Source organism: Nycticebus coucang, chromosome 10 (genome assembly GCF_027406575.1).
Source record: "Nycticebus coucang isolate mNycCou1 chromosome 10, mNycCou1.pri, whole genome shotgun sequence".
Lineage (NCBI taxonomy): Eukaryota > Metazoa > Chordata > Mammalia > Primates > Lorisidae > Nycticebus > Nycticebus coucang.
In genome coordinates this window covers 28,483,297-28,501,500 of record NC_069789.1, presented here as the reverse complement: position 1 = coordinate 28,501,500, position 18,204 = coordinate 28,483,297, and the positions used below count along the sequence as shown (strand labels likewise).

General features: G+C 38.7%; 1 protein-coding gene across 1 annotated transcript in view; it reads right to left on the bottom strand.

The window, feature by feature from the left end:
* DNAH14 (dynein axonemal heavy chain 14) overlaps positions 1-18,204 on the bottom strand; it is an 862,921-nt gene that overhangs the window by 327,586 nt on the left and 517,131 nt on the right. Inside the window, 1 exon segment of the mRNA XM_053607548.1 lies at positions 9,397-9,567. Within this exon segment, the coding sequence (XP_053463523.1) occupies positions 9,397-9,567 (171 nt within the window).

Below are 18,204 nucleotides of genomic sequence, written 5' to 3'. Positions count from 1 at the left end.
CACCTTCCAAGACTTAACCAGAATCATGTGGAAATGTTGAACAGACCCATATCAAGTTCAGAAATAGCCTCAACTATACAAAACCTCCCTAAATAGAAAAGCCCGGGACCAGATGGTTTCACGTCAGAATTCTACCAAACCTTTAAAGAGGAATTAGTACCTATATTACTCAACCTGTTCCAAAATATAGAAAAAGAAGGAAGACTACCCAACACATTCTATGAAGCAAACATCACCCTGATCCCCAAACCAGGAAAAGACCCAACAAGAAAAGAAAATTATAGACCAATATCTTTAATGAATGTAGATGCAAAAATATTCAACAAGATCCTAACAAACAGAATCCAGCAACACATCAAACAAATTATACATCATGACCAAGTTGGTTTTATCCCAGGGTGTCAAGGCTGGTTCAATATACGTAAATCTATAAATGTAATTCAGCACATAAACAAATTAAAAAACAAAGACCATATGATTCTCTCAATTGATGCAGAAAAAGCTTTTGATAATATCCAGCATCCCTTCATGATCAGAACACTCAAAAGCACTTAAGGACTCTATCCCATTCACAGTAGTGCCAAAGAAGATGAAATATTTGGGAATTTACCTAACAAAAGACGTGAAAGATCTCTATAAAGAGAACTATGAAACTCTAAGGAAAGAACTAGCTGAAAATGTTAACAAATGGAAAAACATACCATGCTCATGGCTAGGAAGAATCAACATTATCAAAATGTCCATACTACCCAAATCAATATATAATTTCAACGCACTCCCTATTAAAGCTCCACTGTCATATTTTAAAGATCTTGAAAAAACATTACTTCGTTTTATATGGAATCAGAAAAAACCTTGAATAGCCAAGACATTACTCAGAAATAAAAACAAAACAGGAGGAATCACACTACCAGACCTCAGACTTTACTACAAATCGATAGTGATCAAAACAGCATGGTATTGGTACAAAAACAGAGAAGTAGATATCTGGAACAGAATAGAGAACCAAGAGATGAATCCAGTTACTTACCACTATTTGATTTTCGACAAGCCAATTAAAAACATTCAGTGGGGAAAAGATTCCCTATTTAACAAATGGTGCTGGGTGAACTGGCTGGCAACCTGCAGAAGACTGAAATTGGACCCACACCTTTCACCATTAACTAAGATAGACTCTCATTGGATTAAAGATTTAAACTTAAGACATGAAACTATAAAAATACTAGAGGAGAATGCAGGGAAAACCCTTGAAGAAATTGGTGTGGGTGAGTATTTCATGAGGAGAACCCCCCGGGCAATTGAAGCAGCTTCAAAAATACACTACTGGGACTTGATCAAACTAAAAAGCTTCTGCACAGCTAAGAACACAGTAAGCAAAGCAAGCAGACAGCCCTCAGAATGGGAGAAGATATTTGCAGGGTATATCTCTGACAAAGGTTTAATAACCAGAATCCACAGAGAACTCAAACACATCAGCAAGAAAAAAACAAGGGATCCCATCGCAGGCTGGGCAAGGGATTTGAGGAGAAACTTCTCTGAAGAAGACAGGCGCACGGCCTTCAGACATATGAAAAAATGCTCATCATCTTTAATCATCAGAGAAATGCAAATCAAAACTACTTTGAGATATCATCTAACTCCAATGAGACTAGCCTATATCACAAAATCTCAAGACTAGAGATGTTGGCGTGGATGCGGAGAAAAGGGAACACTTCTGCACTGCTGGTGGGAATGCAAATTAATACATTCCTTTTGGAAAGATATATGGAGAACACTCAGAGATCTAAAAATAGATCTGCCATTCAATCCTGTAATTCCTCTGCTGGGCATATACCCAGAAGACCAAAAATCACAACATAACAAAGATATTTGTACCAGAATGTTCATTGCAGCCCAATTCATAATAGCTAAGTCATGGAAAAAGCCGAAGTGCCCATCGATCCACGAATGGATTAATAAATTGTGGTATATGTATACCATGGAATACTATGCAGCCTTAAAGAAAGATGGAGACTTTACCTCTTTCATGTTTACATGGCTGGAGCTGGAACATATTCTTCTTAGTAAAGTATCTCAAGAATGGAAGAAAAAGTACCCAATGTACTCAGCCCTACTATGAAACTAATTTGGGGCTCTCACATGAAAGCTATAACCCAGTTACAACTTAACAATAGGGGGAAGTGGGAAAAGGGGGGTGGGTAGAGGGAGGGGGATCGGTGGGATCACACCTGTGGTGCATCTTACAGGGGTATTTGCGAAGCTTGTTACATGTAGAATGTAAATGTTTTGGCACGGTAACTGAGATAACGCGGGACAGGCTATGTTAACCATTGTGATAAAAATGTGTCAAATGGTCTATGAAGCGAGTGTATGATGCCCCATGATCATATCAATGTATACAGTTATGATTTAATAAAAAAAATAAAATATGCTGCAAAAATAAAAATAAAAACCTCCAAAAAAAAAAAGAAAATATAAAAAAGGGCTATTTAATCTGGAAAGGAGATGGAGTTGGCCAAAAAGGAGACGGTGTTGGCCACCAGGAGGTAGGAAGCATGAGCTACATATTTTTCAAAAATTTACCTTTATTATAAAATGACAAATTATGGATGTATATATTTATGGGATAAAAAGTAGTATTATGATTTGTGAATATAATATGAAACAAGTTAATTGACATATTATTCAGCTCAAATACTTATCATTTCAGGTGGCAAGAAATTTGATATTTACTCTCTCAGCAATTCTGAAATGTACAATGTACTATTATTAACTATGATAGTGATAGAATCAGATTGCTGACCTACCCAGATAAAACTAACCACTCAGGATGGATCCCTTTCCTAGGAAGCATATCCCTTCCAGAAAATAGTAAATGCACCAATCCTTGCCTCTCTGACTCTTTTCCCACCTACCTGTCCAGGTAGAAATCCCCATCCACCATTGCCCGTGTGTAGAATTCCCTTTCAGATTTCACTCTACTTGCAGGCAGGTGGAATAAAGGCCATATTGACCACACACGACTGGGACTCCATTTTCATCTCGCGTCTTGGAATAATCTTTCATCTTTGGGTCTGTAAACTCTCATATGGAGCTATGACTGAGATGGGGAGAAGCCCCTTTAGGAGGGCTGAAGTATACCCCAATCAGACCCATTCTTCCAATGAGAGAAAGGAAAATGGGAAACCTCTCCATCCCTGACTAAACTTCGTCCATTTAATGGCGAGGGGAACATTTGTCTAAAACTCCTTTTCTGAACTTTTAAAAACTTCTCTTCCTATTCTTACTCTTAATTCCTCTTTCCCTCTCCCTCCATCTCTGGGCCTCTCTCAAGCATCCATATATAGTCTCTTTCTGCACCTTTTTAAACTTCCTTTCCCTCTGGTCATGGCTTCTTGACTGGTGGTCACATGTAGAAGATCATTCTTTGGGTGTTTAAGGTAACACACAAAGACCAAGCCCTCTCTAACCAAGGTCATACATGGAGATGGGGCATTCTCTCTGACTCCAGCCTCCTATTGTCTCTTACAAGCTCACCTGTCCAGTGCCCTCTCAGGGGTCTGGATAATTTTTTCCCAGCTGATAGCCACATGCAGAGGCCAGGTCATCTCTGGCTGCAGCCTTGGCCATTTCACCCCTCCTTAACCTCATTTATTTTTTTGCCTCAAGTTTTCGATATGGGTACTACTCACTCATGGATTCCCCCTTATTCACCTCTAACCTGTCTTTTAACTAACTTCAAGCCTCTAAATCTCTGTTCTGGCCTCAAACCTAAATGTCACATCTCTTTCTGTAATACTGCTTGGCCTATGTACAAACTTGACAGTGGCTCACATTGGCTTAAAATGGCACCTTCAATCTTTCAATTCTCCCTGATCTGATTAACTACTGTCAAAAATTAGGCAAATGGTCAGAGATCCCCTTCATCCAGGCATTTCTTTTACTCCAAAATATTCCTTCTCTGTGTTTATCTTGCAAACTCTCTCAGATTCTACTCGTGCAGGGGTCACCAGCTTCCTCTGACCCATAAGAATCTCTATTGTTTATTACTAACCTGGCAGAAAGCCCTTCCCCTTCTGCCTTTCCATAGCCCCTCCTGCTCCTTTCCAACCCTGCACCTACAATTCCTTCATTTTTAAAATCACAACCCCTGGTAAATTCCTCTGTGTGGGATACCTCTTTTCTGTCTATAGCCTCCCATCATTCACCCATTCTCATTGTCCTCCAACCCTCACATCCATATTCATCCCCCCTCTCTTCACTGGCCCCACCCACCCTCCACTGCACATGGTAGAAAGAAAAAAATGGCAGAATTCCCTCAGGACATTCAGACCCCCAGCCTTCAAGGTATGGCAGCACCTCTTAGAGCTCCAGTGTTTAGGCAAGACTCCATAGGGCACTCGAAAAAACACAATTTTTTCCCTCAAGATCATGCTTTAAGTGCAGCGGACCAGACTTTTAGGCAAAGCAGTCAGCCTATGAAGGTCTTTATTGGAAGTCTGACTGCCTAGGTCTTTTTGAAGATCTAATTTTGCAGTTGCTCCTAGGACCTAGTGAAATTCCTGGCCTCTTAAGCCTAGCTGCAAAAGACTGACAATCCTGGAAAAGTAAACCGACACCATCCTGGAAAACTAAACTCCAGGTATTTTTGCTAGTGGAAGGTAAGTCAATTCCTTTTTAACATGGGAGCAACCTTTTCATCACTTCCATCTTAATAGCCAGAGATCTTGGGGATGGGTATTAATGTCCACTCAAGATTATTGGCAGCCATGACAATTTCTGTTGGCTCCTGCCTCTCACTGTTCACCTTTCTCCTTAGTTATTATTCCTTAGTTATTATCTTGAGAGGGTCACTAATTATGATTTTTTTGCATTCTCAGTTTCGGACCAGTAACCCTCCATCTCATCTTTCAATTTATTTACCAGTCACTCCCCCAAACAACTGGCCCTATGTGGATATCAACCACTTCAAACTGAAAAGCCAAAGTGTTCCTATAAACATCACTCCTTCCTGTACCCTTCCCATTCTATTTTTAGAGACAGTGCACTCAATCCCTTATGGCGCAGGAAACAGCCAAAGAGACACCACACCCATCACCCTGCCTCCTTATAATAGATTAGAAAGACCAGAATGATAGAATCAGATTACGGACCCACCCAGATAAAACTAACCCACCCAGGAAGGATCCCTTTCCTAGGAAGCATATCCCTCCCAGAAAATAGTAAATGCACCAATCCCTGCCTCTCTGACCCTTTTCCCACCACCTGCCCAGGTAGAAATCCCCATCTGCTGTTGCCCACCTGTGGAATTCCCTTTTGGATTTTACCCTACCTGCAGTCAGGTGGAATAAAGACCACAATGACCATGCACAGCTGGGTCTCCATTTTCCTTTCATCTCATACCTTGCAATAATCTTTCCTCTTGGTCTGTAACCTCTCTAATAGAACCTTCATAGTTGACCACCTCCCTACCTTGGCCACCTCCTTAAGCTGACATACTTTTCACAGACTAGACATGCACCACATGTATGTATCAATACAATAGGTCTAGTTGCTTATGTTGACCCCACTTTATGTTGGCCAGTTTGTTACAATCCTTTGGGTGGCCAGAAGTTCTATTGTATATTCACCATACTGTGCAATATATGACTAACTAAATATATATTAGTACTTCTCTGATTTTTCTCAGAAACACATTGTTCCTCCTAACTGAGGTTTTGTATCTTTTGGTGACCATCAACTCCTTATTTCTCCCAATCCCAAGCCTCTGCTAACCACTGTTCTACTTTCTGCTTCTATGACATATTGCTTTAGATTCTACATATAAGTGAAAACATGTGGTGTTTGTTTTTCTGTGCATGGCTTATTTCACTTAGCATAATGGTTATGAGCTGAATCTTGAAGGACGACCAGGGGAAACCTGCAGGTTGTAAAGGAAGAGGCAATAGGCCTATATTGCATTCTGGATAGAAGAAGAGACTGAAATGCTCAGATTTATGGAATGAATGGGGGCTTGGAATGTAGTGCCAGTCACCAAAGTAGGGAATACTAGGGCAGGGCATCTCTGTTGTAGATAAAGTTCAATGGCTGGAGGCTGAGAATGGGTTTATACATGCTGAGTGTGAAGTGCCCAGACTAACATGAGATAGATTTGGAAGTTGAGACTCTTTATACCAAACCACCTGCCTATATTTGAATTGTAAATGTAAAGCCTAGTTCTTCTCAGTATTACGATAGCTTATATGTGTATTGAGTCCTTACTCTGTTTCAGAAGCTATTCTAAACATTTTACACAAATTAGCACTATTAATTCTCACTACAGTCCTATGAGATAGGTACAATTACCACCCTTACTTTAAAGATGAGGAAACTGAGACACAACAGGATCACTTTCCCAAGAATGACTCATAAATGGAGAAGCTGGGCTTTCGGCTTGGGCAGAGCCTGTCTTTGTAATCCCTTTTTATTCAACTGCTATTCAGGCTGTTAGAGAAGAAAAAAAAAAATGATAGAAGAGTGAGCTAGAGACTCTGGTGTCTGAGTGAAGGAAATTGGAAACAAGATGACTCTGAGCATCACCAAAGAGCAGCCTCAAGGAGGAAAAGGAAGAAGAGGTGCACACTAGATAGAGACTGGAAGATTCTAGATAAGTGAGTGAACATGGTGGTCAATGTGAGGGTGGAAAGGAGTTAACCTTGGGTCCTAATGAAAGATTATTGGGCGGCACCTGTGGCTCAGTGAGTATGTGAGCCGAGGGTGGCTGGTTCAAACCCAGCCCCGGCCAAATTGCAACCAAAAAATAGCTGGGCGTTGTGGCGGGCGCCTGTAGTCCCAGCTGCTCGGGAGGCTGAGGCAAGAGAATCGCGTAAGCCCAAGAGTTAAGAGGTTGCTGTGAGCCGTGCTGCACTCTACCCGAGGGCGGTACAGTGAGACTCTGTCTCTACAAAAAAAAAAAAGAAAAAAAAAAAGAAAGATTATTATACCAGATGTTTTAAAGAGATCAAAGGAGATGAGAAATATGAATCATATCAGTAAGGATCTGGCTGAATAACAGAAAATTTGGATGGAACTAAAAGAAGTAATGATAAAACTTTCCAGATATATATATATATATTTAATAGACAGGATCTTGCTCTACTGCCCAGACTGGCCTTGAATTCCTGGATCTAAGGACTCCTCTGATCTCAGCCTCTGGAGTAACTGGAGTATAGGCTTATGGTACTTTGCCTGGATCCAAGAAATAATTTTTAAAAGCTTTCTGAATTTGTGACTTATCTCAGAAAAAAAATATATATACACACACACATATTTATAAAATAGACTTACACTAAGTCATGGGCTACAAAATAACATTTCAGTCAATGATGGACCACACATATGCTGGTCTATCACCTAGTGACATCTAGCCATTCTAATGTAGCACAACGCATTACCTACATGTTTGTGATGATGCTGGTATAAATGAACCTACTGAGCTATCAGTTGTATACAAGAATAGCACATACAGTACATAGTGGTTGATAACGCTAATAAATGACTATACTATTGGCTTACATATTTACTATCCTTTTAATCATTGTTTTAGAGTGTACTCCTACTTGCATACATATAAAAAAATTAACTGTAAAGCAGTCTCAAGTACATCCTTCAGGAAGTTTTCCAGAAGAAGGCATTGTTATCATAGGAGAAAACAGCTCCATGCATGTTACTACCCTTTAAGATCTTCCAGTGGGACAAAATGTGGAGGTGAGAGAGTGATATTGATGATCCTGACCCTATGTAGGCCTTGGTTCACGTACGTGTTTGTGTTTTTAACAAAAAGTTTCAAAAGTTAAGCATTAATGTACACAGCTACGATTTAATAAAAAAAAGTTTCAAAAGTTAAAAAAAGGTTAAAAATAAAAAAGCTTATATAATAAGGACATAGAGAAAAAAATATGTTTGTACAGTTGTACAATGTATTAGTGCTTTAAATTATCCTATTATAAAGGAGTCTAACAGTTAAAAGAACTGAAAAGTTTATAAAGTAAAAATGTTACAGTAAACTAAGGCTACTGAAGAAAAAAATTTAAAAAATACATTTAGTGTAAGCTACGGTAATGGCATAGGTCTTCACCTTCACTCATCTGACTCACTGACTCACTTAGAGCAGCCCTACACAGATGTATCATTTTTATGTGGTATTTTTACTATACTTTTTCTAACTTTAGATATATTTAGATAAACACTTACCATTGTGTTATAATTGCCTACAGTGTTCAGTACAATAACATGTTGCACAGGTAGCCTATACAATGTGGCCTAGGTGTGTAGTAGGCTATACATTATTATGTTTGCATAAGTACACTTTGTGATGTTCACACAAAGATTTGTTAGATTCACCTAACAATGAATTTCTCAGAAGGTGTTCCATTGTTAAGTGATAACTTGACTAAATATACACATATATGTTATATTCTGAGTTTATATGCATGAATGTATAACTATCTTTATCTCTATGTATAAAATTTGTATTATAAAATTCTCTTTTACTGTTGTAAAATATTATTTCTTGGACTGCGTAGGATGAGAGAAAGTGTTACTACCAAAGAAGACATAAAAAGAAAAGAAGAGTCACTGGTGGAAAGGAAATATTTTTAATTTTCTTGAGAGAAGATGGCAAAGAAGTCTTAGCAGTGGAGCTGAGCTCGCTGGTTCATTTAGTCACATTCGTTTTGTGTAACTCAGTACACTGAAACACTTTCCTTTGTGACCTAGACTAAAAAACAGGCATTGCGAAAACTAAAGTTCAAATGGATGGAGAAGAAGAGTCTTCCTGAGAATGGACAGATTGATAGTCCTAAAAACATAGGCAGTTTTGAGGCTCCTAATAGGAGCAAAGAATGAGCAAAGACAATAAGATCTTATCATCTCCACGACATCTATACTTTAGACATTTTCAAATGAAAATGGAATTGTTGAGATACTTTACTAAGAAGAATATGTTCCAGCTCCATCCATGTAAACATGAAAGAGGTAAAGTCTCCATCTTTCTTTAAGGCTGCATAATATTCCATGGTGTACATCTTACAAGGGTATATGTGAAACTTAGTAAATGTGGAATGTAAATGTCTTAGCACAATAACTAAGAAAATGCCAGGAAGGCTATGTTAACCAGTGTGATGAAAATGTGTCTAACAGTCTATGAAACCAGGGTATGGTGCCCCATGATCACATTAATGTACACAGCTATGATTTAATTAAAAAAAACAAAAATAATATTTATAAGTCAAAAAAAAGAAAATGGAATTGTTAATAAAATAAACTTAATTAATGGTATAGAAATGTTTGAAGACTTTTATAAAATAATATTTTTGCTCAAGAATCTATTTAAAATAATTTAAAATATAAACTTACCTGAAAATAGGTCCTAAATTCTTTTGAAAGCAACTGGAAGAAAAGCCTTTGTTCAGTGGCATCATTTAAGCGATCATAAAACACTCGAGTTGCTTCATGAATAAAAAGTCGAGCAGCCATCTCTCTGGAGTTAATAATAACCTTTTCAGCTTGCAGCAATCCTAAGAGAAGCTATTTTTAAAAACATTTTTTAAACATCATCACATTAATATATGAAGTAAAGACTCACATTTTGCAGCTCATGTCACATAAAAACAATTATTCAAGGTAAGAATTGTCAATTTCTACAAGAAGTAATCGAAGTTTTGATGAGATGGGAAAGTTATAAGTCAGAAAAAGGCATTTAATGACTCTTGGTGGAGGGACATTAGGGATTCCTCAGCCACATCTAATGGAGGCCTTGTGATGGGAGTCTGGACCATAGTGCTGACTTGGAGGCAGGGTGTTGAAGGTGAAAACTCATGGGATAAGCGTCTAACTAACATGCTTTTCATTTTCTCCCCTTTTATAACTTCATGTTGACAGTACCAGTGAGTAGGAAATAAATAGAGAGATAGACGGAGAGATACAGAGAAAAAGAGAGAGACTAAATTCAGTAAAATTACATCTCCTCAACTTAAAAAAAAAAAAAAAACTAGAGAAAGAAAAAAAGTGAGGCAAGATTGCTGACTAGAGACATTGGTCGCTAGATTATCTCAGAAAGAAGGAAATGTCTTAGATGAGAACAGCTCTGAACACAGCCCAGGTGTAAACCTGAGGGAAAAGTTCCCAAACCTACTAGAGAAGGGAAGAAGTTGCAAAGCAGAACAATAAGGAGCAAGATTTTTGGTAAAGATCAAGCTCTATTGAAAGGGTAGGTAGAGTGTTTAATTTTCCTCTCCTCACATCTTTTGCGGTCTGCAGGCTCTTGAGCTGTTGAAGAGCTAGCTTCTTTACTCTCACGAGCCCTAAAGCTGCTACTGTCAGTGAACTGAGAGCTTCTTCAAAACACAACACGGGGCTCACTCCCCATCACCACAGACCCAGAGATGAGGAGACAGGTACCATACTGCTTTTTCATCCATTGTGTACTTTTGTCCTGCCCTCGGAGCTTCATCTCCCAAGACCTGCTCAGACTATGGTGGCCACAGAGGACTGGTGAGCCCCAGAAGAACTGTGTGATCTCAGAATTTGGACATTCAAGCTGGGCTGCCTTTGGGGGAGAGGAGAGTATAGCAAGCTAGGGGAGGGGCCCTTGGGACAAAGGGACCAGGGTGCCAGCTTTCCTCCATTTAGACTCTTCTTCCTCTCCCTCATATTATAGCTGCCAAGACAGCTGTGGCAGTTCCCAAGTAGGTTGGTATGTGTGCCTCAAGGATAATTGAGCTGAGGTTTTCAGAGCTGCTGTTTTTAATTTGTCAGCAATGCTGACCACACCTAGGTTTCCATAAAGAGTGGGGCTTATGCCTTTCCTCTTAATACCTGCAGCAGACCAAGGGGTGCTCAGACTATGAGCTCCTTGCCTGCCAACCCTCCCTGGTGCTGCTTGCCTGACAGATCCAGCACAGCAGAGCATAACCCAAAGCGGAGAGTCATTAAGACTACTTGAGCAGTCCGTGGACAACTAGAACCAGCACACTTCTTTTGGCATAGTCAAGGATTGAACTTGGGGGACCAGAAGACTGGACCACAGGCTGGATCCTATACTCTTAGGACTCAACCTTGTTGCACAGTGGGGGAAATTTGAGAACTAATCCTGAGAAACAAAGGAGCCCAACAGGCAGAAATAAAAGGAGCATGTGGTGTGGGTCCAAGCTGGAGTGCACTTGTGGAGCACCCTTCCTCCCACAGGAATACTCTGCAGTCAGTCCAGGGCAGGATCCTTGACAGGGAAAATTCCAGCTTGCAGAAACATTTCTGGCAAACTTGGCTGGTTTAGGTTGCTGCTTGTGCCCAGATACCTGAAGGAGACCCCAGGTCAGGGGAGGAGGGAGAAAAGAGCAACCCACTTTCACCTGCCAGACTATGAATCCCAGACTGCCTCTCTCTGTGAGTAGGGCCATGTCAGCAACTCCAGGTGACTTTTCTCTGCAGCCTGAGAGCTGATCCTTGACCCCTGCCAGGACAGCTCTTGGGCTTTTGTGGAGCCTTGAATGCAGGCTCACCTTGTCCAGGCACACATAGTCTCCCTTCTCCCACTTGCTTTGGATGTGGTGAAGCACAAAAAGGAGTGACTTGTGAGCTTTAAGACCTCACCTAGGACATGCCAGTGCTCCTGATTGGCTAGAGCCAGTTACAAGCCCCCCAGAACACCACTGCTGTTTTCCGCAAGTGCCACTTACTGGCAGGGAGGACAACTAGTACAACCCAGTACAGCATTTACTGATTCATTTATATAGGTCTTGGCTGAATTCCACCCACAAGTGTCACCTACTGATTTAAATATTAAACTAGGCATCCAAATATAATTCATATTATTAAGAAGGATACGAGGCTGGGGGAAGAGAAAGAATTTAAAAGACCTCCATCTCCCCTTGTTTACAAGAGACAGGGAATTTGCTCACATAGTACATCACTATTGCAGCTTACAAATAACTAGCAATGAGAAAACCACCACACTAAGGATATCTATAACTGAAGTATTTACCAGAACAGAGATCCCCAGCAAAGTGCCCATAAGCAAAGCCAAAGATCCTTACTCAATATATGCAATAGGGATACTCCTAAGAGGGACAGGGGAAAAAGTCCCATATAAACAAAAGACAATCCTACAATAAGAAGCAACAGCTACTCCAGGTATGAGGAAATCAGCACAAGAACTTCAGAAGCATAAAAAATCAGAGTGAAAGGAACCTCTGCAAAAGCGTCACACCATCTCTCTGGCTAACCAAAAAGAAAATACTGAAATAGCACATAAAAATTTCAAATACAGATTGTAAGGAAGGTTAATGAGATCCAAGAGAAAATGGAAAACCAACTCAAATAAACCATAAAAATAATTCAGGTAATGAATAAAAAAATTACTAAAGATATAGATATATTTAAAAACACAAAATAGAACTTCTGGAATTGATAAACTCATTTAGAAGAATACAAAACATGTTGGAAAATTTTATGAATAGACTAAACCAAACAGAATAGTGTCAGAGTTTGACAACAACTAATTTTTTTTTGAGACAAAGTCCACTCTGTTGCCCCATGCTAGAGTGCTGTGCTATAAACCTGGCTTACAGGAACCTCAAACTCCTGAGTTTAAGTGATCCTCCTGAGTAGCTGGGACTATAGGCACCCACCACAATGTTTGGCTAATTTTTCTATTTTTAGTTGAGACAGGGCCTCACTCTTGCTCAGGCTGGTCTCAAACTCCTGAACTCAAGCAAGCTACCTGCCTCAGTTTCCCAGAGTGCTAGGATACAGGCATGCTCCACTGTACTCAGCCTGAAGACAATTCTTTTGAATTATCCTACTCAAAAACAAAAAAGAAAGGGCTAGGCATAATGGTTCATGCCTGAAATCCTTGCACTCTGGGAGGCAAAGGCAAAAGGATCACTTGAACTCAGGAGTTCAAGACCAGCCTGAGCAAGAACAAGTCCATGCCTCTATAAAAAAATAGAAAATTTAGCCTGGCATGGTGATGCAGGCCTGTAGTAACAGGTAGTTGGGAGGCTGAGGCTGAAGGATCACTTGTGCCAGGAATTTGAGTTTGCAGCGAACTCTGATGATGCCATTGCTCTCTAGCTAGGGTGACAGAGCAAGATTTTGTCTCAGGAAAAAAAAGAAAAGAAAAGAAAAGAGTAAAGAACCAAGAGAAACCATACAGTATACATTCTTTTTTTGTTTGTCTTTGTTCTTTTGGCATATTATTTTAAGGTTCATCCAAGTTGTTGTGTGTATAAATAACTCATTTCTTTTCATTATTGCCTAGTATTTTATTGTATGAATATAGAAAAATTTGTTTATCCATTCACTTTTTTTAAACAAAAAAGAATGTATACTGTATGGTTCCATTTATGTAAATTCTAGAAAATTAAAACAATACTGACAGAAAGCAATTCTGTAGTTGCCTGAGGGGGTGGTGGCAGAAAGGCTTTGAAGAAGGATTACAAAGGGCACAGGGACACTTTTAGGAATAATGGATATGTTCATTATACTGATTGTTGTGATGGTTTCGTGGTGTATACATGTGTCAAAACTCATCAAATTATACAGTTTAAATATAAGCAATTTATTGTATGCCATTAAATGTACCTCAATAAAACTGTAAAAAAATGCAAAGGAAAAAAAAAGAATCAAGAGGAATATACAAAATCTACAAAAATATGGGATTATATAAAATGACCAAATATAAGAACCCCAAATATCCCAGAAGGTGAAGAAGAAAGAGCAAAAGCCTGGAAAATCTATTTGAAGGGATAATTCAGGAAAACTTCCTTGGTCTTGCTAGAAATTTAGCATCCAGATACAAAAATATTGATGAATACTTGCAAGATTCATAGCAAAAATGGTATCTGCAAGGGCATATAGTCATCAAACTGGCCAAAGACAACACACAGCTCCTACAAGCTGTGAGGTGAAAACATCAAGTAGAATAACTTACAAAGAAAAACCCAATAGACTTTTCAACAAAAACCTTACAAGCCAGAAAGGAATAGGTACTAAATTTACTTTCCTTAAGGAGAAAAATTCTCTAGCCAAGAATTTTGAACATTGCCAAATATAAATAAAGTCTCTTTCCAAGACAAGCAAACACTAAGAGAATTTGTCACCACTAGACCTAGTCTACAAGAAATGATTAAAAATGTTCCATACATGGAAATTAATAACCAATACTCACTAGCATAAAAGCACTAAAAAGTTAAAACTCACAGCTTTTATAAAACATTAGTACAAGGGAGAGAATAAAGCAACTATGTAATAATCAGAATGATGTCCGGTAGAGTATTCAATATATAATCACTAACTTTGAATGTGAACAGTCATAATGCCCCCTTAAAAGATAGAGCTTGGCTGAATGTATAAAATGTAAACCCCAAATATATGCTATTTCCAAGAAACCCATTTGACTTGTAAAGATTCTTACGGACTCAAGATAAAGGAGTGGAAAAAATATTACATGCAAATGGCAACCAAAAGTGAGCAGGAGTAGCTATTATAATATCAGAAGAAATAAGATTTTTATTTATTTATTTATTTATTTATTTATTTATTTATTGTTGGGGATTCATTGAGGGTACAATAAGCCAGGTTACACTTAATTGCAATTGTTAGGTAAAGTCCCTCTTGCAATCATGTCTTGCCCCCACGAAGTGTGACACACACCAAGGCCCCACCCCCCTCGTCCTTCCCTCTTTCTGTCCCCCCCCATAACCACAATTGTCATTAATTGTCCTCATATCAAATATGAGTACATAGGATTCATGCTTCTCCATTCTTGTGATGCTTTACTAAGAATAATGTCTTCCATTTCCATCCAGGTTAATACGAAGGACGTAAAGTCTCCATTTTTTTTAATGGCTGAATAGTATTCCATGGTATACATATACCACAGCTTGTTAATCCATTCCTGGGTTGGTGGGCATTTAGGCTGTTTCCACATTTTGGCGATTGTAAATTGAGCTGCAATAAACAGTCTAGTACAAGTGTCCTTATGATAAAAGGATTTCTTTCCTTCTGGGTAGATGCCCAGTAATGGGATTGCAGGATCAAATGGGAGGTCTACCTTGAGTGCTTTGAGGTTTCTCCATACTTCCTTCCAGAAAGGTTGTACTAGTTTGCAGTCCCACCAGCAGTGTACAAGTGTTCCCTTCTCTCCACATCCACGCCAGCATCTGCAGCTTTGAGATTTTGTGATGTGGGCCATTCTCACTGGGGTTAGATGATATCTCAGGGTTGTTTTGATTTGCATTTCTCTAATATATAGATATGATGAACATTTTTTCATGTGTTTGTTAGCCATTCGTCTGTCGTCTTTAGAGAAAGTTCTTTTCATGTCTCTTGCCCATTGATATATGGGATTGTTGGCTTTTTTCATGTGGATTAATTTGAGTTCTCTATAGATCCTAGTTATCAAGCTTTTGTCTGATTGAAAATATGCAAATAACCTTTCCCATTGTGTAGGTTGTACCTTTGCTTTGGTTATTGTCTCCTTAGCTGTACAGAAGCTTTTCAGTTTAATGAAGTCCCATTTGTTTATTTTTGTTGTTGTTGCAATTGCCATGGCAGTGTTCTTCATGAAGTCTTTCCCCAGGCCAATATCTTCCAGTGTTTTTCCTATGCTTTCTTGGAGGATTTTTATTGTTTCATGCCTTAAGTTTAAGTCCTTTATCCATCTTGAATCAATTTTTGTGAGTGGGGAAAGGTGTGGGTCCAGTTTCAGTCTTTTACATGTAAACATCCAGTTCTCCCAACACCATTTATTGAATAGGGAGTCTTTCCCCCAAGGTATGTTCTTGTTTGGTTTATCAAAGATTAGGTGGTTGTAAAATGTTAGTTTCATTTCTTGGTTTTCAATTCGATTCCAAGTGTCTATGTCTCTGTTTTTGTGCCAGTACCATGCTGTCTTGAGCACTATGGCTTTGTAGTACAGACTAAAATCTGGTATGCTGATGCCCCCAGCTTTATTTTTCTTACAGAGAACTGCCTTAGCTATATGGGTATTTTTCCGGTTCCATACAAAATGCAGAATCATTTTTTCCAACTCTTGAAAGTACGATGTTGGTATTTTGATAGGAATGGCATTGAATAGGTAGATTGCTTTGGGAAGTATAGACATTTTAACAATGTTGATTCTTCCCATCCATGAGCATGGTATGTTCTTCCATTTGTTAATATCCTCTGCTATTTCCTTTCTGAGGATTTCATAGTTTTCTTTATAGAGGTCCTTCACCTCCTTCGTTAGGTATATTCCTAGGTATTTCATTTTCTTTGAAACTATGGTGAAGGGAGTTGTGTCCTTAATTAGCTTCTCATCTTGACTGTTATTGGTGTACACAAAGGCTACTGACTTGTGGACATTGATTTTATATCCTGAAACATTACTGTATTTTTTGATGACTTCTAGGAGTCTTGTGGTTGAGTCTTTGGGGTTCTCTAAGTATAAGATCATGTCATCAGCAAAGAGGGAGAGTTTGACCTCCTCTGCTCCCATTTGATTCCCTTTATTTCCTTGTCTTGCCTAATTGTATTGGCTAGAACTTCCAGCACTACGTTGAATAGTAAAGGTGACAGAGGACAACCTTGTCTAGTTCCAGTTCTAAGAGGAAAAGCTTTCAGTTTTACTCCATTCAGTAAAATATTGGCTATGGGTTTGTCATAGATAGCTTTAATCAGTTTTAGAAATGTGCCACCTATGCCTATACTCTTCAGTGTTCTAATTAGAAAAGGATGCTGGATTTTATCAAATGCTTTTTCTGCATCTATTGAGAGGATCATGTGATCTTTATTTTTGCCTCTGTTAATATGGTGGATAACGTTTATAGACTTGCGAATGTAAACCAGCCTTGCATCCCTGGGATGAAACCTACTTGATCATGATGAATGACTTTTTTGATGATAAGCTGTAATCTATTGGCTAGGATTTTGTTCAGAATTTTTGTGTCTATATTCATGAGTGAGATTGGTCTGAAATTCTCCTTTTTGTTTGGGTCTTTTCCTGGTTTTGGTATCAGGGTGATGTTTGCTTCATAGAATGTGTTGGGGAAGATTCCTTCTTCCTCAATTTTTTGGAATAATTTCTGCAGTACAGGAATAAGCTCTTCCTTGAAGGTTTGATAGAATTCTGGAGTGAAGCCATCTGGACCAGGGCATTTTTTGGTTGGAAGCTTTTTTATTGTTTCTTTGATCTCAGTGCTTGAAATTGGTCTGTTCAGGAGCTCTATTTCTTTCTGGCTGAGTCTAGGGAGAGGGTGTGATTCCAAATATTGATCCATTTCTTTCACATTGTCAAATTTCTGAGCATAGAGTTTCTGGTAGTATTCAGAGATAATCTCTTGTATCTGTGTGGGATCAGTTGTTATTTCCCCTTTATCATTTGTGATTGAGCTTACTAAAGATTTTACTTTTCTATTCCTCGTTAGTCTGGCCAATGGTTTATCTATTTTATTTATTTTTTCAAAAAACCAACTCCTTGTTTCATTAATTTTCCGAATGATTCTTTTGTTTTCAATTTCATTGATCTCTGATTTGATTTTGGATATTTCTTTTCTTCTACTGAGTTTAGGCTTAGATTGTTCTTCTTTTTCCAATTCCATAAGATCTCTTGTGAGATTGTTGATGTGCTCTCTTTCTGTTTTTCGAATGTAGGCATCTAAAGCAATGAATTTTCCTCTCAAAACTGCTTTTGCAGTATCCCACAGGTTTTGGTAGCTTGTGTCTTCATTGTTGTTATGCTCTAGGAAGTTAATGATTTCCTGTTTTATTTCTTCCTGCACCCATCTGTTATTCAACAGAAGATTGTTTAATTTCCATGCCTTTGGGTGGGGTCGAGCATTTTTGTTAGAGTTGAGTTCCACCTTTAGTGCCTTATGGTCTGAGAAGATACAAGGTAAAATTTGAATTCTTTTGATTCTGTTGATATTTGTTTTGTGTCCCAGGATATGATCAATTTTGGAGAATGTTCCATGGGGTGATGAGAAGAATGTATATTCTTTATCTTTGGGATGGAGTGTTCTATATGCGTCTATCAAGCACAGTTTTTCTAGGGTCTCTAGATTTAAATCTCTTCTATCCTTGTTTAATTTCTTTTTAGAGGATCTGTCCAGCTCTGTAAGAGGAGTGTTAAGGTCCCCTGTTATTATGGTATTATCAGATATCATATTACTCAGACTGAGT